Source organism: Orycteropus afer, unplaced genomic scaffold, assembly GCF_000298275.1.
Source record: "Orycteropus afer afer isolate SDZICR_OR568_19922 unplaced genomic scaffold, OryAfe1.0 scaffold00026, whole genome shotgun sequence".
In the NCBI taxonomy this organism is placed as follows: Eukaryota; Metazoa; Chordata; class Mammalia; order Tubulidentata; family Orycteropodidae; genus Orycteropus; species Orycteropus afer.
In genome coordinates, this window is record NW_006921613.1 from 1,435,908 (window position 1) to 1,454,364 (window position 18,457).

Sequence of the window (18,457 nt, forward strand, 5' to 3'; positions counted from 1 at the left end):
ACTTGTGAAGAATTTGCTGCCTTCTTATGACCTTGCTGACTTACTCTTGTGAAATTTCTTGCACATCTGAATATTGTGGAAGAAACAATAAAACTACATCATAAGGAAAACTAAAGGTCTTTATTTAAAATCTGGCATTGAATCAATCACCTTGTGATTTTATACTTTGTGATATTTTGTGTATTTCCTCAGTAGTGCTATTTGGTAAAGCTATTCACAGTAGTTTTGTGCTAGTTTCATGTATCTTACCCAGTGTTTACTGAAGTATCTGAGTAGGATCTGAATATTTCTACCCAGCAATGTCAGTTTCTCTGGGAAAGATCTAAGCACAGTACAGAATTTCATTGGTTGAGTTTTCCTTTTAACTTCTGCTTATAGATGTGTATGTGACTCCCAATTCGACCTTCTGGCAAGTGAGTATGGAATATCACAGCAGTTCTCTCATAGTTGCTTGAAATGAGAAAAGTACTTAATTCCTAGGAGTAAAAAAAAAGAAATTTAATAAGGCTACATTTTAACTGAGTACTGTTTAAAAGAGAATTTTAGAATTGCCTATTCTAATTTCTCCAGTAGAACTGTTTTCTTAATAAAACAGTAAGATGTCTTAATTAAAAGTGTTAACTTATGGTAAGTAATGTACCTTTATAGTTACAGAACTGGGGCTAATTTGGGTTGGGGGAAAGGCAAGTTATAAAATAACTGAGTTTGAAAGGGACCATAAAAAGGTTATATTGTCTTGTTTACCTGAATGTTTGTTAAACCTGAGGTGCAAAAGAAATATTAAAGTTTTTTATGTTTACTTACCTCCTCCAAAACACTGAAGATGATCAAGTGAGTAGGCAATGATGAATCATTGTGAAACTCTTTATATAACCAGTGTAAGGGATTTAGGTAAAATATATCTGCTTCATCAAGATAATGACTTTTTCCTGTCAGGTCTGGGGGGCACTGGAGAAATCTCATTGGGAGTGGGCAATGAACATGGCTATAAAAAGAAAATAACTATTATAGTTTCAAGAAGTAAAATTTGTGAAAGTATTCAAATTACTCTTAACATATGTTGTGTTCATATAACAAAATGTGAAATTGGAATCTATAGACCGAGTTCCACTTAATGCAGTTTTCTCAAAGACGGAGAACATGATTCCCATACTGTCTAGCAGCACTATCTCCATAACCAACAAGTCCAAAATAAAGCATGAAACTCCATTTTAAAGTGGGAAGTACGTCAGTCACCAGCTTTGGGGGTTGGGGAGTGCTCAGTTTTCTCTAGCATTAGTAAGCTGTCACAGAAATTAATGGCCTTGAGAATTGGGGAAGTTATTTGTTAATATAAGAGTAATTCTCCATAGGCTTATTTAGCAAGGTTAGAAAACTAATCATGAAACAGAAAGGGGATAGGTTATACCCTTAAAGTACTTTTTTTTTTTTAAAGAAAAAAACTTGTAAGTAAGATTAGTAATACAGAGCAACATATATTCACTGATAACATCTAAATAAGTAATGGTTTTACGTGGCCTGGAAGACTGGAGTATCTCTAAAAAGATTCATCTCAATACCATTCATGATAAATTTAACTGAGTTACTTGGGCCATGCAAAAAGCCATATTTATAACTTTATCTTCCAGAAAAACCCAAACTCATTGCCTTCAAGTAGATTCTGACTCATAACGGCCCCTTTTGGGTTTCTTAGACAGTTAAATCTTTATGGAAGTAGATTGCCCAGTCTTTCTTCCACAGAGTGGCTAGTGTGTTGGAACTGCCACACTTCTGGTTAGCAGTCAAATGCCTTAGGGATTAAATTATACTTGGTAGAGTGAGTTAAGACATTCAGTTAAAATAAACCCCCATTGCATAACTGTTTCTGTCTATGAACTGCAAAGTAAATTTACACATGATCTAGTAATTTCATGACTTTCATAGTAATTATGGAGATGTAGTTCTTATTCCAAAGTAGGTATTGGTTATTTTCCCCTCCAATTGTGTGCTTTGAAAGAGTGTAAGATGAGAACTTGGTGAACTGTAAAAAACCTGAGATTACAACCATGTGTGGAGAGCATCTTAGTACCATTTAAAGAGACCCACTTTGACCCTCTGTGTGCTTTATGTTTCAGAAAGGCATATTAATTACCATGTGCCTAATGGCAGCATAGGGACAAAGCACAGGGAGAGAAGAAGGTTCCTCTTTCAGCCCTCCTTGTTTTTTCATATGGTTGGAGATCCCTAAGTTGAAGGAATACTTGAGGTCTTTCATCTAACCTGTGGCTTGTGATAGACAATTTTCCAAACAGTCTCTTAATGATTGGCATTAGAGATTCACTTTAACATTCCAACATGTTAAAGTCTCTTTAAATAATATCTGTGTTGGTAACTAAGTTGAATGCTTGAATATGTGCACATGGAAAACTGAGATTGTTTAAAGTCAGACTGAGTTAAACAGGTATAGTCTTTTTATAAGAAAGCTGGCTGCTTTGTCCCTATACCATCATTGTTGTTGTTGTTGTTATTTGCCATCGAGTCGGCCCCGACTCATAGCGACCCCTCCTTGGGTTTCCGAGGCAATATCACTACGGAAGTAGGAATGCCCAACCTTCCTTCTGAGGAGTGGCATTAGACACATGGTAATTAATATGCCTTTCTGAAATATAAAGCATAGGATCAAAGTGGGTCTCTTTAAAGGGCCTGCATGGTTGAAATAATCAGAAACAATTCAAGCATTAGAATACCATCTTTCAATTCCTAATTTTTATTGATGAAACAACTGATGTTCAAAGTGATTAAAAGACCAGGGCAACAGTCTTATAATAAATATGGCCTAGAATCCAGTGCTTTGAGATTTATCCAAAATAGTGTAAATAGAATGTTTGGTATCAAAATGATTTGAAGTAAGAGCAGTGGTAATTGATTTCTTTACTAAGGAGCTATCAAATGTCTATAAAATTATTTATCCCATATTTAAGTGAGAATCATTTAAGTGTGGTTTGTTTACATTAATACAGATAAGAATATTAAAATTCATTTAAAAGTGGTAATTTTCATTGACACAATTCAAATGATTTAAAATCAGTGAATGAGAGCTGTAAAATTTCCTGTAATCATTTGATCAGTGAACAATTAATTTCAACCCAGGAACCTAAAAAAGAATTTTTAAGTAGTTTCATTGTCTTAATAATAGCATACAGGAGAAAAGCTTTTATTACCTGTAATAAGGAGTAGAGTGGCAAGGCATCATTATGAACACTGAAGCTGAAGATTCATTATGACTGTTGTGGCAGAGTTCTTGAATGTGACTCATAACATCAAGGGTACCTCGTTGATGAACTAACCCGGTGTAGAGGGCGAGGAGCATATTTGATAAAAACAGGAAACTTAAAGCTGGTTTCTTCCACATTTTCAAGTGGTTTAGTGAGTGTCCTATATGAAGATGCATACATGGAACTGTAACACTGATAATCTTTTGTTTTTTTATAGTTAAGTAAATGTTAATTGCAAACACATTTGCATTTTTTCATGCTACCACAAACCACAAACTGTGATGTTGTCATGGGCAAACAAAAAAATACATATAAGCAGTAGTAAGTCATCTTCATAATTTCCCTCATCATTCACTATCTAGCCATAGTCATCCAGGTCTTAACTTTTTCTAGAAAAAGACATTGACCTATAGTGGAAAGAGCATGGCTGTAAAGTCCAGCAGACCCAAGTCTGAATTCTATCTGTGGCACAAGTTGCTTACTTTGAACAAATAGAAGAGTATAAAATGAAGATAGACGGAACTTATCAGTCATTGATAAGGAGCTCTGGTGGTGCAGTGGTTAAGGCATTTGACTGCGAACCAAAAGGTGAGTAGTTTGAACCCACCAGCTGCTTCACAGAAGAAAGATGGGTCAGTCTGTTTCTGTAAAGATTTATATAGCCTAGGAAACCCAGTGGGGGTTGTCATGAATCAGAATTGACTCAATGGCTGTGTTTTGTTTTGTTTTAAATCAGCCATTGATGGAGAATACAAAATACCACACTAAATATCCAAAACCTAAGTTGTTATGTCCCATCAAGTCAGACCCAACTCATAGCAGCCCCTCCTTGGGTTTCCAAGGCAGTATCACTACAGAAGTAGATTGCCCCATCTTCCTTCCAAGGAGTGGCTGTGGTGGGTTTGAACTGCCAGCCTTCTGGTTAGCAGTCAAGTGCCTTAGGCACTATGCTACCAGAGCTCCTTAAACCTAAGTAGTAATATACAATTATTAGGACTAAAAATCATTTCATCCATTTTAAGACATCTGACAGCTGCCACTTAATAGTTGAAATCTAATTTAGCTAAGAAAGCTTAGAAATTAATTCTCCACCCACTTACTCAACCCCTGTGAATATTTTAGATAACATTACTCACAGTTCATTCCATTCTGTAGCTGGGATATCACACATTCATCTCACCTGTTGTATCTCTAATTAACCAAAGAACGTTCTGAAAGGTGGTATCGTGGAAAACGTACTGAAATCAAGAAAGCTAGGCTGTTCTTTAAAATTTAAATCTACATTTATAAGGTATTTGAAATGGTAAAGTAAGGAGAACCTAAAGAAGATGTGACTTAGAATGAATTTTATTAGAAATGAAATAGGATCCCCAAAGTTCTTCCATCTGTAATAGTAATTCAGTCACAGATATAACAGACCAGCAAATAAAACTTGAAGTGCTTCCTTAGGTTGACAGACACTAAATCTACCTTGGTGGGTTCAAGTTACTAAAAACTACATTAAGTTTACCCTAGAGCGAGGCCCTACAAGACCACAATTTGCTGTTAGCAATATTCAAGTAACTATAAGATTGGCATCTGTAAAATGGCTTACTCATTAATAATTTATTCATTCACTCAATAGTAACTGAAAGCTATATGAGAAACTCTGGCATTAGGAGTACAATCGTGTGGATGATTAATACAAAACTGGAAAATTTGGTGAATGCTATAAAATTGCAATCTAAGTAGAATGCTGATAGAAAAGTTCTAAAATATACTGATAGAAAACGTATGTTGCCAGCACCTGCAGTATTGGGAGAAGGGAGCGTCTCATTTTCAGTTAGGTTATGGTTACATTACTTACATGGTGATTTGACAATCACATTCTAAAGCTGGCTCCTTTTAGGGTGGATCATTTCAGTGAGAACTGCATCTCCGTATTATTTCGAGAAATAATATGAAGAAAATTCTGAGAAGGAACAGTTAACTTATTCCTGGGGAATAGTGGAGACATAATCATTTGCCATTCAAATATGATTTTCCAACAATATGGATTAGATGAGCTTTTGTGGAATGCAGCTAATTACATGTCACAGTAGTGTGTCTAAGGGAAAATGGATTTCAAGTTCTGACTTTTAGAAATGAAGTTTTGGGATAAAACCACTTAAAAGCTGAGGACTGCCTTTATGTACATAATTGTTTAGCATCTTGTAAGTACTATTCAATGTGACATACATGGAAAATATCTTTAGAAATTTCATTTATCATCAAGCCACTGTGTATGTTAGAAAAGAACGTATCAGTCAAGAGTCAAATTGTGATGATTCAGTGTTTAAACCATCTGACATAGAAAAGTTTCAGAAACTGGAGTTGCTAAAGTTAAAGTTGGAAAGATAGATTGCTAAACAGAGTGAGCCACAAAAGAAGCCAAGGATTCGTTGTGGTAGTTAAGGTTGTTGTTAACTTGGCTGAGCAGCTGGATGTAGTTATTCCCCGTGGTAATTAACTCCATGGTGGAATCTACTGCAGCACTTGAGTGGCTGCGTTAGGGATGTGGTCTGCTTTCAGTATATAAGCAGCAGCTTTGGGAATAGTCTCCAGTTGATGGCACGCTTGAACCCTGTATGTAGCTGAGTCATTGTTCAGCAGCCTGCCATGTTGCCCTGCCAATTTTGGGACTTTTAATGCACTTGAATTAATGGCCTGCTGTGTGGTTTGGTAATATTGGGACTGTGCCTTTTCACTTGTTGACCTTGGGTTTGTCAGCCTGAGCAGCCAGCAGCTGCCTTATTAGTAAAGAGATGCCTCCAGCTTCAGTGGGCTGGGAGCAAGAGACAGAGCTAAAGCCCAAGGTCGAGGAGCTTTTACCCAGCCCCTAGAGCCTGGTACTTTGAACCCAGACTTAAAGCCTCCAAACTCTAAGAGAACAAACTCATGTTTGTTAAAGCCATACTATTTGTGGTATATTCCTGTCAGAGCAGCATGGAATAACCAGAACATTCATGTTTTTCCTTGAGGGTGGGGAGAACCATAGCTGCCATTCAGGAAGTCTACTTAATTCTACCTCCAAATAATAAGGAGATGGAGTTCTCACTGATCCATTTTGGAAAGTGATAATCAATACCATAAAAGTAATGTAACCAGTGCCTAATAGAAGAGACTCCTTCCCCCATTACTGAAGATGCTGAGAAACAAACATTTGTGTAAACCACACAGCATCTCACATGGTCTCCACAAGAACAAGGACATTGTATGAACTCTGGTGACTACTTGACAGAAATAGGCCTCTTTGTTTCACATAGTGAATCCTGCCAACTCGATGCTAAATAACAGTCCAGAGTACTTCATTTGCTCCTGTTATCTAGGCCTACAGAAAGATACTTACAAGTGAGTATATAGAACATTTCTGGAAAAATTGCATAAGAAAGCATTAATAGTTACTTCAGGTGAATGGCGCTAGATGATTAGAGGGTTACACATGAATTTTTTTTTATCATGACCACTTGTTTTTAATATAAAATTAAGAAATAGACTTGCTTATCAAATCACTGTCATTACACTGTTAAAAAGTGTTTTAAACCCATTATGTCCCAGTTGATTATTCTCCAGAATAAAATCTAAAAACTTGAGTACAGACCCTGAATTGGCTACCTTTTTAAAGTACTCAAACATTATTTCCTAAGAATCATACATAGTAAAACATCTACAAAAGCTGAACATGTGTAAGGCAGAAACTGGTGGAGAAGGAAAAGTCAAGTATTTTCCACTACACTCAGTGACAGAAGTGGTAAAGATTGCCACCTTCAAAGGCAGACAACTTGTGAGATCCAGGAAAACAAAGCTGCTGAGTTCCAGCTCTAACAGATACCACTGTAATACATTTTGGATATTTAGTGTGGTGATCTGTTTTCTCATCAGTGACTGATAAATATCCCTTCTTACTAAGGTAAGCTTCAAGGTCCTGGAAAGGATGGGAAAGTGTGAGGGTATACATTGATCATATCATACTTACTGAGAAATAGGATACATCCTAGTTTGGCAAGAATTGTCAGAAAACTCAAAAATCTCTGCTACTTTCTACCAATTAGAAATATATCTCAGTTAATCTTTCCATTTTAAAATACTCCAAAGAAAAACCATTAGGTCAGTTTAGCTTCAGTGAAGAAAAAGGTGGTTAAATTCCAGAATGGGACACAAGGGGGAATGGGACTGGGGAAGAGTGAAACTAAACTATTAAGAATATAATGAGGACCAGGCTTACTGGTCTGAGAGACTGGTGGAACCCCCAAGACTCTGGCCCTTAGACACCCTTCAGGGCTGGAACTGAACTCATTCCTGTAGCTCAGCTTTTAGGCAGATGATAGGCCTACAAGTTCAATGATAATACCAGAGAGGTATGCACTCCTTAGAACCATCAACCATGCTAGATCAAAAGGGCAGCATTTGCCCAGGAATAAAACTCTGAAAGCAGAAAGGGAAAGGGAAAAGGATGAATGGAAACATTAACACAGGAAATGGGAAGAGTGCTGTTACATTGTGGGCTTGCAGTAAATGTCACAAAACAAATTGTGTATGAATTGCTGAATGGAAACCAATTTGCTATGTAAACTTTCACACAAATCACAGTAAGTTAAAAAAAAAAAAAAAACTAATGAGGATACTGGGCATAGACAGAGGGTGCTCTGTTGGTGCCATAGTTGAGGCATACAGCTGCTAATCAAAAGATTGGCAGGTTGAACCCACCAGCTTCCCCAAGGGAGAAAGATGAGGTAATCTGCTTCTGTAAAGATTAACAGCCCTGGAAATGATGGGGCAGCTCTACTCTGTCCTACAGGGTAGCTATGAGTCGAAATTAACTTGATGACAGGGGGTTTTTAGTTTGGGGCATAGATGGAAGTATCAGGGAAAATTATTTTGCTAAGGAGATAAAGCTATATTTTCAACCTCCATAGTGAGACATCAATGGATAATTCCCCAAACAAAATTTTATTTATTTATTTATTTTAAAGATACATGGCGGTAACTACCTAATACTGGTGAAAGTGATTGCCTCTGGAGAGGAAAAGAGAGAAAAGGAGGGCAAGGGACCTTTTAAAAAAAAAAATTAGGGAATGACTTTTCAAAAAATGTGCATGTGTCATTTTGAGTAAAAGAATATAGAAAAAGAAAAAAAAAGGCCCAACCTGAAACAAATCTGCATTGTTCACTATAGTAAAAAGTTTAAGCAGACATCAACCCAGAGTTGTAGTGGATGCTGGAAGCATCAGCAAAAATGACAGGTTCAAAGTATTTCCATAGCAACTTTCTTTTATACTTAAGGATTGGCAATGACATATCTGACAAGGGGCTTACCTGTAAAATTTATAGAAAACTTCAGTACTTCAACATCAAAAGGACAATTCAAAACGGGGCAAAACACATGAACAGACACTTCACCAAAGAAGATATTCAGGAAGCCAACAAACACATAAAGAAATGTTCACAATCATTAGCCATTAAACCAAAAAAACCAAACTGCCGTCGAGTCGGGTCTGACTCATAGCGACCCCTCCTTGGGTTTCTGAGGCAGTATCACTACGGAAGTAGATTGCCCAACCTTCCTTCCATTAGCCATTAGAAAAAAATCAGAACAACAATGAGATACCATCCCACCTCACCAATAATAGGTTCAACAGACAGAAACAAATGCTGGTAAGGGTATGTAGAGATTGGAAAGAACTCATTGACTGTTGGTGGGATGACAGAATGCTACAATCGTACAAAATGGTATGGCACCTTCCTTAAAAAGTTGGAAACAAATAATATTTGATCCAGCAATCCCACTACTAAGAATATATCTAAAGAGGTAAGATCCAGGACATGAATAGATGGCACACCATATTCATCACAGCACTATTCAAAATAGCTAAGAGACAGAAACAAGCTAAGTGCCTGTGGCAGTTAAGGTTTTGTGTCAACTTGGCTGGGCTGTGGTTTTGAGTGGCTTGGCAACTGGATGTAGTTATTCGCATGATGAGATTGTAATCACCTCCACCGTAGAATCTGCTGTGAGATGTTAATCAGTGGAAAGAGAGCTGCCTTTGGGGTGTGGCCTGCTTCCAGTATATATGGAAGAGCTTTGGGGAAGGTCTCTAGCTTTTTGGCACATTTTGGGCTGTGTTTCCTGCTGATTTTGGAATTATTCCTGGACTTGGACCAGTGGCCTGCCATGTTTTCTGCTGATCTGGGGATTGTGCCATTTTACGTGTTGCTTTTGGGTTCGTCAGCTTCAGCAGCCAGCAGCAGCATGAGTCAGAAGACGCCTTTAGCTTGCTCTTGGGGGCTTGGAATAAGAGGCAGAGTTGAAGCCCAAGGTCAAGGGGCCTGCAGCCAGCCCCTAGAGCTGGCACTCTGAACTTGGACTTCTAGCCTCCTAAACTGTAAGAGAATAAATTCCTATTTGTTAAAGCCATCCACTTGTGGTATTTCTGTGATAGCAGCACCAGAGAAACAAGATAGTGCCCATCAACAGATGAATGGATAACCATACTATGGTACATATATGCTATGGCACACTATGCAACATTAAAGAATAATGAAGACTTCATGAATCACCTCACAATGTGGATGAACTTGGAGGACATTATGCTGAGTGAAATAATCACAGAAGGACAAATATTGTATGAGTCTATTATTATAAAAAGTCAAAGAAAAGTTTACACAGGGAAGGAAATTTTCTTCGTTGCTTACCAGGGATAGGAGAAGAGGGGGAGGAAAATTGTTGATGTGTTGATTTGAGTGAAGGGAAGGCAACAGAACAAAAAATGTGTGATCAGCACAATATCAGTGAGGAAAAGGAAAGACAGAGAAGTACACAAGAGTTACCGACAACAGAGGTAAACCCTTATATACACGATACTGCATTATCAGTAATAACAAACACTAACCTACAGGTGGATACATAGGTAGACAGGCAAGAAGATCAGGTATGGGTAGGTGGATGAGAATATACCCCTGACCATAGGTAGGTCTCACAGATGATATTCCTAGACACGTACTTGTACGTGCTGTAAAAATGTCAATATATATTATAGAGGTAATGGGACAAAATTAGGATAACTTCTTAGCCACAACCAAGCATCTTGAGGGTGTGAGTCACTGGGCCTGAGGGCTCGGGACCATGCAGGGGACATCAAGCTCTGTTGGCACAACACGGTATACAAAAACATTGTTCTACATCCTACTTTGGTGAGTAGTGACTTGGGTCTTAAAAGCTTGCAAGCTGCCATCTGCTTGCGACTATTGGTCTCTCAGCAGGAGCAAGGGAAATCAAAGATGTGTGGACATAGTCCAAGAGACTAATGGACTGTGGTAACCTCAGCCTGTGCAACCCTGAGACCAGAAGAACTAGATGGTGCCCTTGCACCAATGCCAACTACTCAAAAAGGGACCAAAATTGGAGATCCTGGATAAAGTGGGGAAAAAAAGTGTGGAACAAAATTCAAAAAATACCAGCATTACTGGTCAGAGATTGGTGAAACCCCTAAGACTATGGCCCTCAGTTACCTTTTGGGCCTGGACTTGGACTCACTCCCATGGCTTAATGATCAGCCCAAACAATAGACAGGCCTACGAACTGAACAACTATTCCAGGGAGATGCACTCCTTAGAACAGTCAAACACAAGAGATCAGAGGGGCAGGATTTGTAGAGGAGAAAACTAGGCAGGCAGGAATGCATAGTAAGAAGGACAAAAGGAAGGGGTAACCATAGTGAGGAGGTGAGAGGAAAACTGTTAATTGTGGGGATTGTGATCACGGTCACAAAATGTGTATGAACTGTTGGATGTAAAACAAATCTGCTTTGTAAAATTCTACGCAAACTGCAACTTAAAAAAACAAGTATGATTAAAATGAGTCTTGGGTAAATGTTTTGTATGTGTAGAAGTATTAATAAAAACTAGTTTCGGAAGCTATAATTTTCCTTTGTGAAAATGAACACTCTCACAGTTCAACTATAAATTTAAAAATGGCTATTCTGAAATAGACATACTTATTTTTTAGGAAAAGGTTTCTTACAGCCAAAAACAAAACCACAAAAATGTTTTGAAAATTGTTTTTCCATTATTTCCAAATTGTTTTTTCTCACTTTAAAGAACATAGAAAAAGGATATTCAGATTTTTTAAAAGGGGATATTATAGTAAAATAATTTGAAATAAGTAATTTGCATTTAACTTAGTTGAAAATAAGTAGTATTTTAGAGTTACTGGTCATATTTTGTCTTTCAGCTATTTCTATTTAAGTATTTTTTTCTATATTAAACAAAAATACTCACCACAGAACACCATACAAAATGGTAAAACTGGATAGATAAACCTGAATTCTTTGTGGCTCAAGAGGCTATAACAAAAAAAAAAGATAATTAAAAAAAATAGTGTTATGTACACAATCCTACAATAAATGTATTAACAAACTCTATGCAGATATAAAAGTAGATATGCAAGCTGAATAGATGTGGGGAGGTGAATAGGAGTACAACCATGCATATATACAGATTTGGCAGAGGATATAAGGAGCTCTGGTAGCATAGTGTCTAAGGCACTTGACTGCTAACCAGAAGGCTGGCGGTTCAAACCCACCAGCCACTCCTCGGAAGGAAGGTTGGACAATCCTACTTCCGTAGTGATACTGCCTCGGAAACCCAAGGAGGGGTCGCTCTGAGTCGGGGCCGACTCAACGGCAAATAACAACAACAACAACAACAACATTTCTACATATGTAACTGCATGTACTACAAATATATCCAAGGATATAGAAGACTATATAGGGGGCAAATTTATGAAAAATTTTTTAGCCGTAACCATCCACCTTGAGGGAATGAGTGACTGAGCTTGGTGGCTTCGGACCACAATGTCAGGGGACATGTAGGTCAACTGGCGTAACACGTCCACAAAGACAATGTTCTACATCCTACTTTGGTGAGTAGTGAATGACAGGAGTCTTAAAAGCTTGCAAGCAGCAATCTAAGATGCAACTATTTGTGTCTTCTCATCTGGAGCAAAGACTCAAGCAAACAACACTCATTGAATCAATTCCAATGCTTAGTGACTATATAGGACATAGTTGTTGTTAAGTGCTGTCAAGTCGGCCCCAACTCATAGCGACCCCTCCTTGGGTTTCCGAGGCAGTATCACTACGGAAGTAGATTGCCCAATCTTCCTTCCTAGGAGTGGCTGGTGGGTCATAGTAGAACTGTGAAAAACCACAGGGTTTTCAAGGCTGTAAATCTTTCTGGAAGTAAAGCGCAAACTAAACCCACTGTCACAGAGTCAATTCTGACAGCACCCCTAGAGAAAAGAGTAGAACTGCACATAGGGTTTCCAAGGCTGTACTGCCTCATCTTTCTCCCACTGAGGAGCCAGTGGGTTTGAACTGCCAGCCTTTTGGTTAGCAGCCAAATGCCTTAACCACTACACCACCAGAGCTCCTCATATATATAGAATTGTTGTTATGTGCCGTTGAGTTGGACCCGACTCATAGCGATGCCTCCTTGGGTTTCCGAGGCGGTATCACTACGGAAGTAGATTGCCCAACTTTTCTTCTGAGGAGCGGCTGTTGAGTTTGAACCGTCAACCTTCTGGTTAGCAGTCAAGTGCCTTAGGCGTTACTCTACCAGAGCTACACACCCACACAAATACATGTATTTAACCTTCCTTTAAAAAAACTGTATCTTCTTGTATTACATTGGGAGCTCTGGCAGCATAGTGCCTGAGGCATCTGACTGCTAACCAGAAGGCTGGCAGTTCAAACTCACCAGCCACTCCTCAGAAGGAAGGTTGGGCAATCTACTTCTGAGTGATAACTGCCTTGGAAACCCAAGGAGGGGTCACTATGAGTCAGCTCCAACAGCAGTGAATTTTGGAGTTTTGAGAATCCATATTACATGATTGAGAAATTAATGTGTTTGAAATAAAATATTAACATGAGCTGTTTATCTTCTATGTACTTGAAATGGACTTCTTGCTCAGGAATCAATATCATTTTTTAGTTACAAGGTGGTGATGTATTAAAACTAACAATTTCATATCAATGTGAAATCTAAAGAACGGTTACATTCTTAAAAGAATTTCTATTACCAATGCAAGTATGTAATATAACTCAAATATGGAATAAAAATACATATATTTTTAGTTTGAAATAGCATTTCTCTAGTCCTTCAGTTTAGGAGCACTGGTGGTGCAGTGGTTAATGCTTGACTATTAACCAAAAGGTTGGCAGTTCAAACCCATTAGCCGCTTTGCGAGAAAAAGATTTGGCAATTTGATTCTTTAAAAATTTACAGCCTTGGAAACCCTAGCAGGCAGTTTTACTCTGTTCTGTAAAGTCGCCATGAGCTGGAATCAACAACAGGTTTAGTCCTTCAGTAGTTAAAATTTTGATAGTTCATTTTTTAAAAGCAAAATCTGTTCAGTTTCTTAAAAATTGAGTGTAATCTTTGGCAAACAAAGTATACACGTCTGAAATACTCACTCTGAGCTCCACCACAATTAACAATTTTGTTTGCTAAATATCTCCACTAACAAATAGTAAGAGTTAATACATCTCCAAGAGATAAATTTTATTTTTTGAAGAATCAAGTTAATAAATGTCTAGTTTTTGAAACATTAACTATTTGAACACATAAAATCTTACCTGTAAACAAACACTGTCCACAGCACCGTCACCAAAAGTATCCGGTACCTCTTTGGGGCTAGAAAGCAGCCATGAATAAAGAAGGGTAAGTGAGTACCCAAGACAACAGGAAATCCTTGACTGAAGTACCAGTGCCATGGATGAGAACCATAAAATGTTCCCAGATTTTGCAGCACATTAAATTTCAAAAAGTTAAACTGAACCAAAGTCCACTGGCAGAATTGAAGGAAAAAGAAATAGAAATGTGTTAGTGCCAAGTATAAATCTTTGGCATTTTGGAATTTGACAGAATCTTGACATTAACTCAAGAACAAAATCTAAAAGTCAGTAATTTACATTCTTAACTCTCATTTTTTTGCCTTAAGTACTGATACGTGCTTTGTTAATAAAATTTGTTTTTTGTTGTTACGTGCCATCGAGTCAGACCTGACTCATAGCAACCCCTCCTTGGGTTTCCGAGGCAGTATCTCTACGGAAGTAGATTGCCCAACCTTCCTTCTGAGGAGAGGCTGGTGGGTTTGAACCACCAGCCTTCTGGTTAGCAGTCAAGTGCCTTAGGCACTATGCTACCAGAGCTCCTTAGGTTCTGAAATTCAGAAAATAAACATTCATACTTATTTTTGCAATGTAAGTTTTATATCTAATTAGAGATAAAGAGGATCCTTAAAAACAATTTTTACGTGTGTCACCCATATCAAAATTCTTACTCTAGCACCTTGATACCATACATATACCTATTAAGATGAAGTTCTAGAAACATTACAATTTGAATTATAGCACAAAGCAGATAACAACCACAGCAACAATAAGAGCTAACATTAAGTGCTCACTTGTGCCAGACACTGTTCTAAGCCTTTTACATGGATCTGGTGGCATACTGCCTAAGACATTTGACTGCTAACCAGAAGGCTGATGATTCAAACCCACCAGCCACTCCTCAGAAGGAAGACTGGGCAATCTACTTCCATAATGATACCACCTTGGAAACCCAAGGAGGGGTTGCTATGAGTTGGATCCGACTCGACGGCAGTGAGTTTGGTTTTGGTTATCTCCTTTAATCATCCATCACCCTCATGAGGCAGGTATCACTGTTATTTCCAGGTAAGGATACCATGGCACGTAATGTAGGTAACTAATAATGAGGGCACTAGGCTTCAAACCATGGCATTCTGTTTCCAGAAGCCATAAGTGACTTTTAAGGGGGAAAAAGAAGGGGATTGTAAAACAAGCAAAGGCTGTTACTTAAGGTCATGAGATTAAAATCTCAAACCAAATGACTTAAGTATTCTGGCTAACTTGCTTTCTGGATGATTAAAGGTAAAAAAAAAAAAAATTATTTAAAAATTAAACCTTTATTACAAATCTGACAAAAATACAGCTTACTTTCTTTAAAACAGACTTTGAACATGAAACAAATGTGCAAGTCTGATATGTAGAAAATATAGCAAATTGAGACAAAGACGTACTTTAGAAGTTTTTTTTTTAAATTGTATCATCATTTCATAAAAATGATGTGTCACTTTCCAAATATTAAAACAAAAAAGCCAAACTCACTGCTGTCACATCAGATCCAACTCATAGCAACCCCTCCCTAGGTTTCCGAGGCAGTACTTACAGAAGTAGATTGCCCAACCTTCCTTCGGAGGAGTGGCTGGTGGGTTTGAACCGTCAGCCTTCTGGTTAGCAGTCAAATGCCTTAGGCACTTGAAAATCCAGGTTTAGGCTTTAGTGCAATAAATGTTAGATTAAAAATAGCTGTTTAGCTTAATATATTTTTACTTACTTGACCGAAAAAAAATCTATCAATCCCCAGAGACAAACCCAAAGTGATAAATCTGAAAAACAAAAACAAGTAATGGTAATTCACATCCTGAACTTACTGAAAACCCAGTATTGAGATACGGTTTTGCAAGTGGCCTTATGTCAAAAGCCACTTTAAATATGCTTTAGTTTTACCAACTGAATAGAGATTTCTACTTTTTGAAGTATCTTGACAAGAAGTTGCATATAAGCAAACTTTTAAAGAATAAACACTATTATCTATTGATGTGTAAAAATTGGACTAAAACTTGGCAACTTAAACCTATAAATATTTATTGTCTTACAGTTTTCTGTGGGTCAGGAATCCAGGTGTGGCTTAACTGGGTGCCTCTGGCTCAGTGTCTCTCATGAGTAACAGGCTGTTGGCTGGGGCTACAGTTTCATCTAAAGGCTTGATGGGGAGTGAAGAGGAGATCTGCTTCTGAATGGACTTGGCTGATGACAGGGCTTGGTTCACCATGTGGCTCTCTCCAGAAGACTACTTCAAGACATGGTGGCTGCTTATGGAGGATGAGGACACCCAAAATGGAAGCCATAGTCTTTATAACCTAATCTTGGATATGATATCCTATCACTTCTGCCATATTGTATTCACTGTGTCACTAAGTCCAGCTCATATTCAAGTGGAGGGGATTACACAAAGGCATGAATACCAGGAGGATGGAATTGGAGGCCATCTCAAAGGTTGCCTACTACGAGCCTTTATATAGAAAAATACACTGAGTACAGAGATCCATGAATCATCACTATATGAACACAATGGTGCAACTGCCATACATACAGAACATGAAACCAAAACACCAAACTGACTGCCATTGAGTCAATTCTGACTCACAGCAACCCCCAATGGGTTTTTGGGTTTTTATGGAAGTAGACTGCCCCATCTTCCTTCCATGGAGCAGCTGATGAGTTTGAACTGCTCACCTTCTGGTTAGCAGCCAAATGCCTTATCCACCATTGCCACCAAAGCTCTTTATAGAGCTTCAGCACTCCAAAAGGCCCCTCATTCCTCTAACTAGTCAATACCCACCCCCTCCTCAAAAGTAATCACTATCCTGACTTCTGACATCATAGATGAGTTTTACCTTTCAAATTTTTATAACAATGGAATTGTACTGTATGTACTTTTATGTCCAGTTTCCTGTAATCATTATGAGATTTAACTTCTTTTTTGCATGTTATAGTAGGTCATTTACAATGCTGTGTAGTATTCCACTGAATAAATGTACCACAATGTGTTTATTCTCCTATTGATGGATACTGTGTTTTCCATTTTTACCTATTATGAATAGTGCTGTTACAAACATTCTTTTACATCTTTTGGCACCCATATATAGACATTTCTGTTGGCTATATATGTAGGATTTACAATTGCTGGGCTCTTGGGTGTAAATAAGGAGCTCTGGTGGCACACTGGATAAGGCATTTGGCTGCTAACAAAAAGGTTGTTCGTTTGAACCCACCAGCCGCTCCATGGGAGAAAGATGAGACTGACTGCTTCCTTAAAGATTTACAGTCCTGGAAACACTATGAGGCAGTTCTACTCTGACCTATAGGGTTGTTATGAGTCGGAATCAACTTGATGGCAGTAGGTTTGGGTTTTTTAGGGTATAAACGTGATCAGCTTTAGTAAACACTTATACTTTTCCAAAGTAGTTGTATCAATTTAAATTCCCACAAGGAATATCTGAGAGTTCCACATCCTTTTTAGACAGTCCATTGGATGTACAGTAGTAGTATCCCTCTATGGTTTTAATTTGCATTATCAAGGTGAGTATCTTTTTACTTATTGGCCATTTGAGTATCTTTTGAAATACCTGTTCAGGTCTTTTGTTCACTTTTCTACTGAGCTATTTTTTTCTTACAGAATTTTATAAATTCTGTATATAATATAGATAAGCCTTTTGTTATATGTATTGCTAATACCTTCCTCTGGTCTGTGGCTTGCTTTTTCACTCTATTAATAGTGAATCTGAAGAACAAAAGTTCTGATTTTAACATATTCAAATGTATCTATCTATTCCTTTATAGTTAGTGATTATGTTCTATTTAGAGAATCTTTGCCTGTCTCCAGGTCGTGAAGATATTCTACTATATTATCTTACAGACAAAAAATTGTTTTACCTTTATATTAAGATCTATAAGCCCCTTGGAATTTTTTCTTATGATGGGAGGTAGAGGTAAAGATTAATTTTTTTTTCTATATGGCTATCCAACTGACTCTGTATTTACTGAAAATACTGCAGTATCATTTTGTCATAAATGATGTAGCCATATACATCTGGGTTTGATGCCAGACCCTATTATGGTTCCACTGATCTATTTGTTTTACCTTTTACTAATTCCAAATTGTCTTAATTATTGTAACTTTGTGTAGAAAGTCTTAGTATCTTGTAGTGTAAGTCCTCCAATGCTTTTTCTTCAAGATTCTTTTAGCCATTCTTGACTTTTGGCATTTTATTTAAAAATTTAAAATCTGATATTAGTACACACACACACAACCTACTGAGATTTTATTTGGGATTGCACTGAATATATTCATCAAGCTGGAGAGAACTGATATCTTTACAGAATCTTCATCCATGAACATAGTATAGTCATTTATTTAGGACTTCATTAATGTCTCTCAATAATGTCTCTTTTTAAAATTATTTATTTTTGCAGTGTTCCTTCCTCTCCCCTCACACCCCTAGTAAACCAACAAAGAAAGTCCCCTTCCATATATAAACA

General features: G+C 37.6%; 1 protein-coding gene across 1 annotated transcript in view; it reads right to left on the bottom strand.

Annotated features, from left to right (window-relative positions):
• Positions 1-341: 341 nt before the first annotated feature.
• PIGB (phosphatidylinositol glycan anchor biosynthesis class B) overlaps positions 342-18,457 on the bottom strand; it is a 44,415-nt gene continuing 26,299 nt past the window's right edge. Inside the window, exons 7-12 of the mRNA XM_007935144.2 lie at positions 15,690-15,741; positions 13,907-14,118; positions 11,550-11,614; positions 3,201-3,414; positions 805-985; positions 342-476 (exon numbers count right to left, since the gene is read on the bottom strand). Of these exons, the coding sequence (XP_007933335.1) occupies positions 342-476; positions 805-985; positions 3,201-3,414; positions 11,550-11,614; positions 13,907-14,118; positions 15,690-15,741 (859 nt within the window). The remainder of the gene's footprint in view (positions 477-804; positions 986-3,200; positions 3,415-11,549; positions 11,615-13,906; positions 14,119-15,689; positions 15,742-18,457) is intronic.